Here is a 14,851-nt window from a genome sequence, read left to right on the forward strand (position 1 = left end):
TAAGAACAACTGATCGAGAAGATGGCGACCAAGACCAGAGTCTACTTCTAATTGGGCTTTCAAGAGGTAGTAAAACAATTTAAGGATCAAGAATATACTCTTGCTGGCCAACCTGATAACGTTCTGGACTATGAAGAAGTCTTACTCAATTATCCCCCTAAGGCCTTTGAGGTGATCAAGTCCGATTAAGGCCTTTTAATTTTTTTTATGTAATATTTTTAAATGGGTACTACAACCATGTTTCCTTTCTAAGTATTTATGACGATGCTACCATATCAAACTTCAAAATATTTTCCTAGATCTCCAAACATATAAATTTCTCACAGTTTGCTAGAAGGTATTATATATTAAAATTTAAGTTTTGTCGAGTCCAAATATCCAAAAATTGTAACTGTCGGGATACCAAACGATCTATATATTATCGAGCTTAACATTTTGAAAGAATCACTATGTTCATGATCCAAAAAATAATCAATTTGTTAGCAACAAGGGGAATATTGGATATGTAACCAAACACAACTTAAACGCTTATTGAACACCATTTTGAATTTGAGCCAAAGGTTTGATAGTATCCCCGAGCAAAAATTTGAAAAGTCACTAGCATGGGATTGGTCCTTCAAATGCTTAACTAGAGCCGAACTTAGTATTAAAGACGCAAAAGGTTATTGAATCAATTTAGATTGATAACTGCCCAACCGAGTCCAAGGCTTGGGAGGTTGCCGACCCAGTTTAGACTTAACTTTGTGCAATCGAGACAAAGACTCAGGGTCTACATAATCAGTTTGATTTTATTACGGAATCGAGCCAAGGACTCAAAAAGTTGTTGACTCATGGTCAGGCTTTACTACGCAACCGAGCTAAGGATTGGAAGGTTATTGAGGTAGTCCGAGCTTATCTTTGTGCAATTAAGACAAAGACTCGAAAGACTTGCCGAATCAGTTTGGGCTTTAATACACAATCGAGCTAAGGGCTTGGAAGGTTGCCGACTCAAGGTCGGGCTTTACTATGCAACCAAGACAAGGACTCAGAAGGTTATTGATATAGTCCGAGTTTATCTTTGTGCAACCTAGACAAAGACTCGAAAGGCTTGCCGAATCACTTCGAGCTTTAATAAGCAATCGAGCCAAGGACTCAGAAGGTTGTTGATTCAGGGTTAGGTTTTACAACATAATCAAGCCATGGACTCAAAAGGTTGACGATGCAGTCTAGGCTTATCTTTGCGCAACCAAGTCAAAGACTTAGAAGGCTTGCCAAATCAATTCTGACTTTATTACACAACTGAGCCAAGAACTCAAAAGGTTGCCAACTCAGGGTTGAACTTTACTATGCAATTGAGCCAAGGATTCGGAAGGTTGTCGATGTAGTCCGGGTTTATCATTGCACAACCAAGACAAAGACTAAAAAGGCTTGTCGAAGCAATTTAGACTTTATTACACAACCGAGTCAAGGACTTAGAAGATTGCTGACTCGGAGTCGGGCTTTTTATAATGGACCCTTTCTTTCTTGAACTTTTTCTTGGAATTGGGATTTGCTAAAAACATACAAACACTTTTAGGAATATTAGAACATGAGAAACTGAATGGATGTAATTAACAAATAAGGTCGTAGTTGTATAATATTTCAGGGTCTAGGCAACATTTTCCCTTGATCCCCCTGAAGATAATAAGCTCCTTCAACCACCTTGCTTACCACTTTATACGGACCTTCCCACGTGGACCATAACTTCTTAACTTCTCCTATTGAATTTTCTTTACATAAAACCAAATCCCCGATTTGGAAAGATCGAGGAACCACCGTGGTTGAAGATCCAATTGATACACCGTCAATATACCTCCATCCATACTTGAGCTCCTTCTCGATATTCTCCTATTAAATCCAATTTTGCTCTTTTTTGTTCCACGTTGTTATTTGATTTATAAGTCTATACTCGGGTGCTTTCCACAGTGTTTCGACTAGCAGTATTGCTTCACTTCCATAGACTAAGCTATGAGGAGTCTCCCCTTAGAAGTTTTGATTATGGTTCGATGTGCCCATAAGATCCCGAGCAACTCTTCAACCCAATTTCCCTTAGCCAAATTTAACTTGATCTTCAGTTCTTGCATAATGTCTCTATTAGTAACCTCAACTTGTCTATTAGCCTGAGGATAGGCCACTGAGATTAATGCTTGCTCAATCTTCAATTCTTGACAACCCCTTATCTTATTCCCTTACAACTATTTTCCATTATCACTGATGAGACATATAATGTCTTCCATAAAAATTTGATCACAGTTTCTTCAGTAATTCTTGCCAATAGTTCAGCTTCTACCTATTTATAAAAAATAATCCACAACCACTATTAAGAAATTCTTTTGCAAAGGGGAGGGGGCGTAGGCATAGGCCCTACCAAATCCATCCTCGGGGGGATCTTAACTAGTTGGGCAACATCTCGAGCCATAGTAGGCCAAAGTAACTGACCTTTAATGGTTTGTGAATAAGTGCTTTACTGCCCAAATGAGTTCCAAAACAACCTTCACGGATCTCCTGCAGGATGCACTTGACCTCCTCCGACCCTATACACCTTAGTAAGGGCCAAGGACTTGGAAGGTTGCCGACTTAGGGTAGGGCTTTACTACACAACCAAGCATAGGACTCGGAAGGCTTGTTGAATCAATTTGGGCTTTAATATGCAACTGAGCCAAGGACTCGAAAGGTTGCTGACTCAAGGCCACGGTCTTTACTACACAATCTAGCCAAAGACTCAGAAGGTTGTTGATGCAGTCTGAGCTTATCTTTGTGAAATTGAGACAAAGGCTCAGAAGCCTTGCTGAATCAGTTTGAACTTTGTTACACAATCGAGCCAAGGATTCAGAAGGTTGCTAACTTAGGGTTAGACTTTACTATGCAACCAAGACAAGGACTCGGAAGGTTGCTAACTCAAGGTCAGACTTTATTATGCAATCGAGCCAAGGACTCGAAAGGTTGCTAATGCAAAGTAGATTTATCTTTGCACAATCGAGACGAAGGCTAAGAAGTCTTGTCCAAGCAATTTGGGCTTTATGACGCAACCGAGTCAAGGACTCAGAAGGTTGTCGACTCGATGTCGATCTTTTTATAACAGTCCCTTTCTTTCTTGAACTCTTTCTTGAAATTAGGATTTGCAAAAAACATACAAATGCTTTTAGGAATATTAGTACATGAGAAACTGGATTGATGTAATTAACTAAAATAAGGTTGTAGGTGCATAATATTCCAGGGTCTAGGCAACTTTTTCCCTTGAACATCCTGAAGATAATAGGCTCTTCCAACCACCTTACTTACCGCTTATACGGACCTCGCCACTTGGATCATAACTTCTTGACTTTTCTTGTTGGATTTGCCTTACATAAAACCAGATCCCCGACTTGGTATAATTGAGGAACTACCTTTTGGTTGAAGATTCGACTAATACACCATCGATACACCTCCATCAGTACTTGAGCTACTTCTCGTTGTTCCCCTATTAAATCCAATTTTGCTCTTTTTTGTTCCTCATTGCTATTTGGTTTATAACTCTATACTCAGAGTGCTTCCATAGCTATTTTGGTTGACAATATTTAGACACTGCCTGCCACTTTCATTAATTCCACTGGCCGAGTAGATATTCAATTGTGAACTTAACATGACCTACAAATCTTAACCAGTTGAGCAGCATCCTGAGCTATAGTACGCCAAAAGTAACTGGCCATCAATTCTTCACAAACAAGTGCTTTACTGCTCAAATGGTTTCCACAACAACCTTCACGGTTCTCTCGTAGGATGCACTCGGCCTCCTTCGACCCTAGACACCTTAGTAAGGGGCAACTAAATGATCTCTTGTACAATATTCCCTCAATTAGTAAGAAATATTGAGCATTCTTTTTGAGGGCTAAGGATTGATGTCTGTCCACTAGTAGAGTCCCTTTTCGAAGATAGGTCATCAACTTTGCCTGCTAATCTGATCAACTAATTGGCTCCAACTCTTCTACTTGTATCATCAGTGAAGCATTAGAATCAAAGCGCAGAGGGACCCTTGAAAACTAATCTATTAAAAAACTAGCTAGGTTGGCCAGCCAATCAACCTTGTCATTTTCTTCATGAGAGATATGGTGTAGTACAACTTATTCATAATTAGACTTTGCTTTCTGATATTGCTCCATACACTTTAACTAATCACTCTTCCTTAAATGAAAATAATTTTATAAACAACTAATTGAGAGTCAAAATATGTTGATTCTAATGCATGAAATTCATGATTACAACTGTAAACACTTACAACAGATGCCTCATCAAGCTTGCACCTCATGTTTTTCATTAGAAGGACGATTACTAGACGAACAATCCTTTATAGATTTTACGAACCAAATCCTTCATGCTCAGATGCTCTTCTCTTGCAAGAAAGCAACATCCCATTTTCTCTCTTTTGTCTTGGACATTTATATATGATGGAGCAATATATGGGGTAAGTGGGCAGTTTTAGAAACTACCCAAGTCTCCCACTACCAATATCTCCCACTCCTCCAAGTCAAGCCATAATATAAGACAGAAGATTAATTAGTCATAAAGACTAATATAAGATCCAATTCATACTTAAGGAAAAATGATTTGTGTGATAGCAAGCACATAGAGCGATCAATGCTAAGAAAGTTGTTACACTCTATATAGCCGCTTTACAAGAAACATCAATATCTTACATTTATCTAGATTAAATTATTTATATCAATAAGAACATCTCTAATCCCTCATAATCACTATTAATCAAGAGAATGTTCAATATCTATAATTAATATAATTATTCACAATCACATTTTATGTACTAAAAAAAATAATTGGTCGACCAATGAATAAATATCAAAGATGTAAATCTAGTTTAATCTTCCTTTTAGTTAGAATTCATTCATTTTAATTAGTTGCTTCTTTAGTAATGTTCCATAAACTGAATCAGCTATAGTTATTAGAATATATGCTAAAGTAGTAGATACTGATTAAAATTTTAAGTAAATAGCTAAATAGTCACTTAGGGTAAAATTGAGATTAACTTATAATCTCAAGGGTCTCACCTAGTAGAGAAGTATTAATCCATTCTCCTACTACCCTTATTGTTGCTACAACACATGTGGTATGAATCACATGCTACGATGCTATTTTCTTTACTACAAAAGAGTGTAGAATCATTGTAACACGCTAGAGGGGTGAATAGCGTGTTGTCGCTTTTCGTTTGTTCATTTTCGTTCTAACAGAAATCAATAAGCAGCGGAATTAAATAGCAGGGGACTCGCAGATTTACTTGGTTTTTAATCCCCCAGGGTTAGTACATCCAAGGCCTATGTACGAGAAGTGTCTATCCACTAGTGGTCTCCTTTCCGAACGTTATTCGGAGGTGGAGAAACCAGTCTTATAGTCTAAGATAATAAAAGTAAATGCAAAGTAAGACAGTAAAAGAAAGAACCAAACAAAGTTGCTACCAATCTGGAAGTCCTGAGCGCCTTGCACTCCTCTTGGATCTTCCCCGGTTGCAAGATCTTGGCTCCGTTCGCATTCCGAATCACCACTAACAAGGAAGGATGACTTCTAGATTGATTTTCTGGTTGTGCACATCGCTCCTCCTTTTATAGCATGCTTAGGTCGACTTGAGTCTATCTCAGGTCGACCCCACTTAGGCACCATCCTCTTTTTTCGCGGTTGGATTGGCTTCAGCCACTTAGGTTGATTGGAGTGACACTCAGGTCGACTGGAGCGACTCAGGTCGACTGGAGCGAAACTCAGGTCGACTGAAACTAGTTTACTTAGTTTTGACCTGAGTTGATCCCGGACTTGGTTCAGTTATCTTTCTTTGCTTTACTTCTGCTTTCTCCCTCTTGCTTCCAGCTCCTGATTCCTGTAAGACAAGCATACAAGTAAACAAAATAACCTAAACCTTATCCTGTGGGTCTAACTTCAAATTTCTACCAAAATCTTGTGTTAGTCTGACGCTCACTGTTCCACTCCGGGAACGCGCCCTTACTCACTCCACTCGGGAGAAGTTTTGCTTCCAGACTTGTTGGACTTCCCACTTAGCCATGATCCTCGGCCCCTAGGAATTTTCTGCTGCGCTCAGTCCTTCAGACCGCCCAGACTTCACCAACCCTCTGGACCTCCTGACCGTACTCGATTGGACTTTGACCATGCTTCCCGATCCTCTTCACACTGCATGGACTTGCACCTGGTACACTCGACCTGCTAAGACTTCTGCCTGATCCTCCAAATCAGGACTTCCCTTTGCCTAGCCTACAACTAGGACTTTCCCTTACCTGATCCTCCAAATCAGGACTTCCATTGCCTAGCTTCACTCACCAAGACTTTCCTTGCCCAATCTTCCAGATCAGAACTTTCACTGCTTAGTCTAATCGACTAGGCCTTCTCGCTAGTCATCTGATTTGAGTAGACTTCTCTCACATCCAAACATCAGGTCCTGTTTGGATCAACCCCTCGGTTAAACTGATCAGACCTAGGTGTATTGTTAAACATCAAAACTCTAGGCAAGATTTAGTGTGTCTTGTACCAACAAAGAGAGTATATTTTTCTTAAACATCGTACAGATTTTGATCTAGACATTCTCAATGCCTAATCTCGAGTTCAACTCATGAGTTCTAATCTGGCTTTTAGCAGGTTTAGTAAATGATGAGTACATTTACTTCGATCATTACTAATTCATAAATGATCTCATCTTGATATAACTATCAAGGCAACCCTAACTTACAGGTATGTCTCCATTCACAACATTATTAGTTGTCCTATAAGCAATGATCTTACCTCTATTTATATTTAACAAATAGAGATGATTGTCCATGTGAGAGGACCAATCTCAACCCACTAACATGTTCACCGAGACTTTCTCTAAATGTAATAATAACTTATACACTAAATAGATCAATTATTTTATTGTCTTTAAATGTGTTATATTCTTCGAAGTCCCAAAGATTTCACATGTCCTTGAAATGACTCTTTAGTCAATGACTTAGTAAAATGATTAGCAAGCATAACACGTGTAGGGATATACTTAAGAATTATCTTTTTCTTATCAATAATATCCCTTATAAAATTATACTTAATAGCTATGTGCTTGTCATTGCTGTGATATTAGGGAACCTTAGAAAAAGTTATAGCAACTTAATTGTCGTAGTATACTATAATAGAACTCCCACTATTCTCAGCAATCTTCAGATGCTTCAGGAACTTTCTTAACCATACTACTTCTTGTACAACCATTGAATATGTAGGATCGAAGTGAGCACTAAAGGAGGGGGTGAATAGCGAGTTTGTTGCTTTTTCATAGATGCAGAAAACTTCACATAACCAGAGTAAGTAAATGCACAACAAAAATAAACTTAACACATTTATTTTTACTTGGTTCATAGCAACTGGCTGCTACTCCAAGGCCCACGGTCCTTGACCATTTACGACGGACAATCCGCTAATAAAGTCTCCTCTTTCAAGAGAGAGTTTCACCTTTTACAAAGTTTAGGATCGGTAAGCTTTTTATCCTAATAAGTTAAGTACAAAAATTAAAGGTAAAAAGTAAATGTTTCCCACAATGTAAATGAGAAGTTTGCTTCATTGTCAGTGCAACTTTCTAGCATTACGATGACGTCTTGAGTGCTTTAGTCGCATGTAGAACATATGTTGAAGTTGCGTGATTGAGTGCTCTAGGGTTTCCCCTTGCAGCTACTTTTATAAGATAATCTGGGCACTAGGAACTCCTTCCAGGTACCTCCACATCATCCTCTCGATCTTCTTCCGATGCTGACTTGGCATCTTCGGGCGCTTATTCCCTTCTGAGTGCCTGGATGCTGACGTGAAGGTTGCCGGATCAGTTTTGACTTCACCGTGCCTTATCCATCTCCGACCGCCTAGTAGCAGAGGTGTCTTGACCACTTCAAGCACGCTACCTCATCAGCCTCGCTGGCTCGATTGACTGAAGTCCAAGCATTGGATCCCTTCAGGGCTCCTAGATTGTCCAGTCCCCTGGATCCAAATAGGGGCGCTTGAAACTCAAAGTTCTAGTCCCTTAATTGCTGTATCACAGAGTTAGTGCAGAACATCTATAGTAGGAAATAGATAGTCTATCAACTGTCTAGTATTGACTTTTAGATTTTCAATGAAATTCTAACTCAGACCGACGCCTACTATTCCCTTCTAGCAAATACGTCCTCACCTACTCTTCTTAGGAAAAATTATATCTACCAACCGTCCAGTCCTCCAGACCTAGTTGGACTTTTGCTCAGCATCCGATCCTCAGCCCCAAGGACTTTCCTCCGTTGGACGTCCGATCTCCTGACTCGCCTAGACTTTTCGCCTAGTGCTTTGATCTGTTAAGTATTCCTGCCCAGTCCTCCTGATCCGAACTTCCTTGCCCGTCCTCCAGACTAGAACTTTCTTACTCAGCCGCAATTAGGACTTCCCTATGCTTCCTGCATACTCATTTCAACTCGTTAATAAACACCACAAGCTTAACTTGAACCCTTTGCCATGATCAAAATTACGATTCGAACACCAACAATCTCTCCCTTTTTGATTATGACAACCTCGATTCAAAGTTAAGTAAAAACACTTTATTTAGAAAATAGCCATTTCAAAAAAATCTCGAGTCATAAAATTAGTCTCCCCTTAATTCAATATCTCCCCTTGAAATTAAAGTATACTTAAAATATTTTAAAAATAATTTTTATCTCTCCCCTTGAACTTGACATAGTTCTTTCATTTTATCAATTTGAGTCTAAGAACCATCCAAGTAGAACTTTAGTGTTTTAACACAGTTAGGTTTGAAAATATTATAAAAATATTTTATAAAATTACTTTACTTTTGAAAATACTTTTAAAGATACTTCTCTTGAAAAAGACTAAGAATAAAATTTTGATAATTTTTTAGAGAAAACTTTGAAATTATGTTCTCTCCCCCCTTTGACATAATAAAAAATATAAAAAATATTGAGGGTGGGGTTTTTTGTAAAAACTTTTAAAGTTTTTTGAAATTTATAAGAAGTTTTGGCAAACTACTTGTAAAAGACATTATCAAATAAAAAAAATTAGATTTGAGTCCAATCATGATGTCTACATAATAAATATAAGAAAGATTAGACATCTATTAATTTATCATTTATTCACATGTCTAACTTATTATTACTAGCTGACTATTATAAAATAACAGTTTTCACTAAGTCAGTCAAGTTAAGATTTCACAATACACAAGAAAATTAAGTCTAATGTGCTTTGTGAGATGCGGGTAGCCTAAACCTATAGGTTCATGCTCTCTACTGAGAGTGTCTAGGCTAAGTCTAGATTTCCTTTATTTTGAAATCATAATTTTAAAAATATATTTCCTAAAAATAGGTTTTTTAAAATCATAAGTAAACAATTTTAAAATTTTTTAAAAATATAAGTACAAGTAGATTTAATATTAGATTTAAAAAATTATGAATTTTAAAAAATTTATAACAGAAAGATAATTTTGACAATTGACCTCTAGTCTATTAAACACATTCCTAATTAGTTAACTTAACAAAATAGATAAGAACTGAATTAATATAAATAAGCGTGAGTCAACCTCAAATATATAAAGTCAACATAATACCAATTGGAATCAAACTACAGTTCAATATAATCGAAAAGAGAAAAACTAATGGGGTCTACTGGAGGTGGAGGAGGGTGGCCCATGTCCCATGATCTGAGCATGTCCATTATCTCAATATGCCTAGTCTGGTTTCGCTCCTCCAAACTCTTATACTGACAAGTCACAGTCTATTGATATGTGGTAACTAACTTGTGCAGGTTGGTGACTGAAGCCTGGTGGCTATCTCCTTAAGTTTGATCACTCTCTGCTCTAGAGTGATAAGAGGTGGAGGTGGAGGAATCTGCAGGAGGTCTGCTAAGTCAATATCATCCTCCTCATCCTCGGCTGCCTGCTCAGGCCGAGGTCGGTTCCCCCATCTCCACGACAAGATCTTATCCTCATCTAGGTGGACCCCAACTAAGGAGATACTAATGTGATGTGTATAGGGTATGCATATATTTTTACTACTTTTATTTGACATCTTTATGCATTTTCATGTTGATACTCTATGTTTATCGCATCCTTTATTCATGCACTAGGTACATTTTCTCTATTTTCTAGTTTGGAGGTCTGCTCTCGTACTTTTGCATTTGCAGGATGGAAATCGGACGTGAAACAAGGCGAAAATAAAGAAGAACAACACAAGCCAAGACTGGACCATGCCTACAAGGCACGATCGTGCCATGCTCTCAGAAGAGCAGCTGCTCCATGCCATGCCACCAAGCATGATCGTACTCTCAACTCAAAAGCAAGCTAGCCGTGCCTACAAGGCACGACCATGCCCCAGAAACAAAGTCTCAGTTGCTGGAGGTCGTGCCTACCTCTTAGAATCAAACCTACTTCGGGTCGTGCCTACCAGGCATGACCGTGCCAGCGAAGAGTTCGGGCTAATTTTTTTCAGCCGTTCCACGAAACACGTCGTGTCGTTCCATGAAACACGACCATGTCGTGCCAGGAGCCTATTTAAACATCTTTTTGAAACCCTTTTGAGGGGGAGCCGTCAGAGGACAACAAGGAGGCGCTGTAACCACGTTCTGAAGGAGAATTCGCCATCACATCCATCTTCCCGAGGCTACTCCGCCGCTTCCATCCACCGACGACGAGGAGATCACAATTCAAGGAAGACCCGCACATATTGATAAGTCCTTTTTCCTTTTCTTTCTTGGATTTTGGAACAAAGATGAATTCTTCCTCTTCCTTCTCGAATTGTATTCCCTCCGTCATGGAGTAGATCTCTTAGATTCTAGGATGTAGGAGGAATTGAGATGTAATGGATGATTGTATTCGATGGATTTGTATTTGCTATCTTCTATGACATGCTTATACTTTGTTATATGAAATTGTGTCTCGTGCGTATTTGGTGATATTTTGAAGGCTTGATTTCATATGGATGGGAGTGAATTACAGTTTATAGGAAATCTTAGGATCGTATGACCGGGGTGCCTTGTGACAGGAGGTGAACCTTTTTAATTGAACTTTTCGAGGAGATTCTTAAACTGTAACAAATTCTCATGAGGGATAACTAACAGTTATTGATTACTAGAAAGAGGTCCTTAATTGGGTACTCAGTGACAGAGGGTAGGATACCAATAGTATTGCCGGAGTGTCCGGTGACAACGGGAGAGTTATAAAATCGGGCTATTTAGGTATCATCTCGAACTAGTGATCATAACATTAGAGATTCATGATTTAATTCTGATGAAACTTGACAAGGTCTAATTGGGTAGCTTGGTTAGAATCCCTACATTGATATAAACATTGAGGAATAGCAAAACATCCATGATACTATCAGCCATAATTCTCAAGGAATTTGAAATCCTAGGATCGTTTTCCATACCTGCCATATAGTTGATTCCCTTTCGTTCGAGGATTAGGTCCTTCAGTTCTCCTTCTTTCTCACCCCAACACCAAAACCCATTCGTTTCGCAACTCTTTTTGTGCTAGTCTAGTGATTAATTCCATGGTCCTCTGTGGATTCGATAATTTTTTATTACTTGACGACAACCGTACTCTTGTGGGAGCCTATCAAGTTTTTAGCGCCGTTGCCGGGGACTGTGCGCTATTTTTCATTAGACTTTTACATTTAGAGTCTTTCCACCACATTCTTTCTTCCATTCATTCACTTTCTATTCTATTTAAATTCTTTTCTGAAAGCATAATAACATTTTCTTTTGGTGTGCATGCGTAGGTCCAAACAAGCAGAGTTTCCTTTCGATCTAGAAATCGAAAGAACCTTGCGAAGGAGGCTTCAATTTCAGAGGTTGGACACACAAGAACATACACCAGAAACGATGGCTAACAAACCTTTGAAGGACTATGTTGCACCTTATGCGAGAGGAGTGTCATCCAGCATCGCCCGTCCAACCATAGAAGCAAATAATTTCGAGATCAAGCCTGCATTTATCTCCATGATCCAGCAGAATCAATTTGGGGGCGGACCAAACGAGGACCCCAATCTACATTTGAAAAACTTTTCAGATAATTGCAGCACCATGAGAATTAACGGAGTTGGTTTGGACACAGTTAGACTCATGCTATTCAAATTCTCACTCAGAGATAGGGCAAGATCTTGGCTTGCCTCTCTTCCACCGAACAACATCACTACTTGGGAACAATGCGAACAAGTTTTTCTCAACAAATTCTATCCCCCAAGTAAGACAACCCACATGCGCAACATGATTTCAAGCTTCACGCAATTGGATGGTGAATCTTTATTTGAAGCTTGGGACCGATTCAAAGGGATGTTGAGACAGTGCCCACACCACGGATTGGAAAAATGGCTTGTCCTTCACACATTCTACAATGGGATCAACTATCAAACGAAGGTATATTTGGATTCCGCTGCAGGAGGTGCCTTAATGAACAAGAGCTTGGAGGAAGCCGAAGACATAATTGAGAGTGTGGCCCTCAACCATCACCAATGGGCTACCGAGAGAGGTAATCATGCAAAAACTCCTGGAAAGTACGAGGTGGACACTCTTACTCTGTTAACTGCACAGATGGATGCCCTCAACAAGAGATTTGATAATATGAACGTCAACAAGGTTAATGCGGTATCCATATCATGTGAACTTTGTGGAGATTCAAGTCATACAAAGGAGATGTGCCAAGTGGGATTATTTCAAGCGCAGGTCGCTCAATTTGAATAATGTGATGCCATTGGTACATTCAATCAAAGAAACAACCCATACTCAAATACATATAATCCAGGTTGGAGGAATCACCCAAACTTCTCTTATCGCAACAACCAAGGGTCGTCCTATCAATCTGCGCCGAAGCAAAATGAAGAGATGTCAGACACCCAGAAAATTCTGAAGATGTTGGAGGAGCAGAGGACAGAGAGCCGACAAATGTTCACTCAACTTCAAGGTGATATGGTAAAGATCAATGAAAAATTAGATGACCATGACAAGAGGTTGAAGATGCAAGAAACGCAAATGACACAGCTCAGTTCTTCTCTTTCATCAAGGCAAGTGGGTGCACTTCCAGGAAAGCCAGACTTCAACCCTATGGAGCACTGCAAGGCTATTGAGCTGAGGAGCAGACGGATCTTGAAGGGCAAGGAGCCTCAAGGGACTGCTCCTTTGGAGGGTATTTCATGCACGACAGCCGCCGAGCAACCTCCTTCCTCTACACCGATTGTTGAAGACAAATTGGAAGAAGTTGAGACCGCTACACCCGCTGAGGAACCATCAAAGAAGACTTTAGTGTGCAACATACCTTTCCCCCAGAGGCTCATGTACAAACAAAAAGATGCTGAGTTCGAGAAGTTATACAACCTAGTCAAAGACATCACTTTGGACATTCCCCTTCTCGACGCTCTTGTCGAGATGCCTCAGTTCGCCAAATTTATCAAGGGGCTAATGTCAACCAAAAAGATAACAGAGGCCAAGCATACTATAGCTCTAACGAAGGAAGTCAGCGCAATAATTCTCAACAACAAACTTCCTCCCAAACTCAAAGATCCAGGAAGCTTTACCATCCCGTGCAAAATTGGTATGATGACTATTGGTAGGACATTCTGTGACTTAGGAGCAAGCGTCAGTATAATCCCCTATACGACAAGTGTGAAATGTGGGCATACGGATCTCAAACTCACCACCATGGCCATCCAACTAGCAGATCATTCTTGTAGATATCCGATGGGTATAGTGGAGGATGTGCCGGTAGAAGTTGGAGGATTCACTATTCCTACCGATTTCGTTGTGCTTGACATGGAAGAGGATCCGTCAATTCTGATTATTTTGGGGAGGCCATTCTTAGCCACTGTAGGGGCAAAAATTGACGTGAAGAATCACAAGCTGTCCTGTTGGATCGAGATCGCGCTAGAGGGGGGGTGAATAGCGCTCGCGGCTATTTCGTTCGTTTCGGAATCGTACGAGTAAAACAAACGCAGCGGAATAAAAAAAAAAAAAAGACACAGAGACACCAAGATTTACTTGGTTCGGAGCCTTGAGCGACTCCTACTCCAAGGCCCGCGATCGTTGATCGCTTTCGATGGGCAACAACTATAATATCTTTATAAAATAAGTAATACAAGAATTATACCAATGCTATAATAAATGAAAACCTTGAAATGGTCTTTGAGGCAGCACGTTTGTCGAAGCAAGGCAGAACAGGTTGTTGAAGCTTTTTTGGCAGCACGTTGAAGAAGAAAGCAATGAGCTTCTGTTGGCAGCACGTTTAAGGAAGAAGGATTTGAAAAATTCATTTATTTGTTCGCTGCTGCCACCCTTGCTTTTATAATGGGTTCATTTGCCTTGAAGCTCTCCACGTCGGTGCCTTTTTGCTTTATAATGCAAAGTTCAAATTAATCCATAAACATTGCAATCCAAATCATTAATAGGTTTGCATACACGTTAAATCCACCAATCCATGCATCCTTGCACGCATTGCATCCATCAACCTTGCATGCATGAACCATAATCCATGGTAAACCTTGCATCCATGCAATCAGTAAACCATGATCTACAATGAACCATGCATGCTAAACCATGCATGCATCCACGGTAAACCATGCATCAAGGTTTATCCTGCTAAACATTTATCCCGGTAAACCTTGCATCCATGCGTGGATCTTTTGCAGGGCGTTCAAGGCGCCTCGGACACTGTTCATCCGAAGCAAATGTTGCATTTTGGTCCCTGCAAAATATGTTAATCCCAAAACAAACCTGCAACACAAAGTTAGGACATAAATATATAAAAAAAATATCGACAGCCTTCGGACTGTCCGGGTCTGACTTCGGATTTCCGTCCGGAAATCCT

At 39.6% G+C, this 14,851-nt stretch overlaps 1 protein-coding gene and 1 pseudogene across 1 annotated transcript; one reads left to right on the top strand and one right to left on the bottom strand.

Moving 5' to 3' along the window:
• Positions 1–12,246: 12,246 nt before the first annotated feature.
• LOC141834234 (small nucleolar RNA R71) lies at positions 12,247–12,356 on the bottom strand (annotated as a pseudogene).
• A 520-nt stretch (positions 12,357–12,876) lies between these two features.
• LOC141834035 (uncharacterized) lies at positions 12,877–13,926 on the top strand. Its single transcript, XM_074721494.1, has one exon. The coding sequence runs from the start codon at positions 12,877–12,879 to the stop codon at positions 13,924–13,926; it is 1,050 nt and encodes a 349-aa protein (XP_074577595.1).
• The last annotated feature ends 925 nt before the right edge of the window (positions 13,927–14,851 follow it).

Source organism: Curcuma longa, chromosome 8 (genome assembly GCF_044706935.1).
Source record: "Curcuma longa cultivar G26 ecotype Majalengka, Jawa Barat chromosome 8, ITB_CL_G26_1.1, whole genome shotgun sequence".
Lineage (NCBI taxonomy): Eukaryota > Viridiplantae > Streptophyta > Magnoliopsida > Zingiberales > Zingiberaceae > Curcuma > Curcuma longa.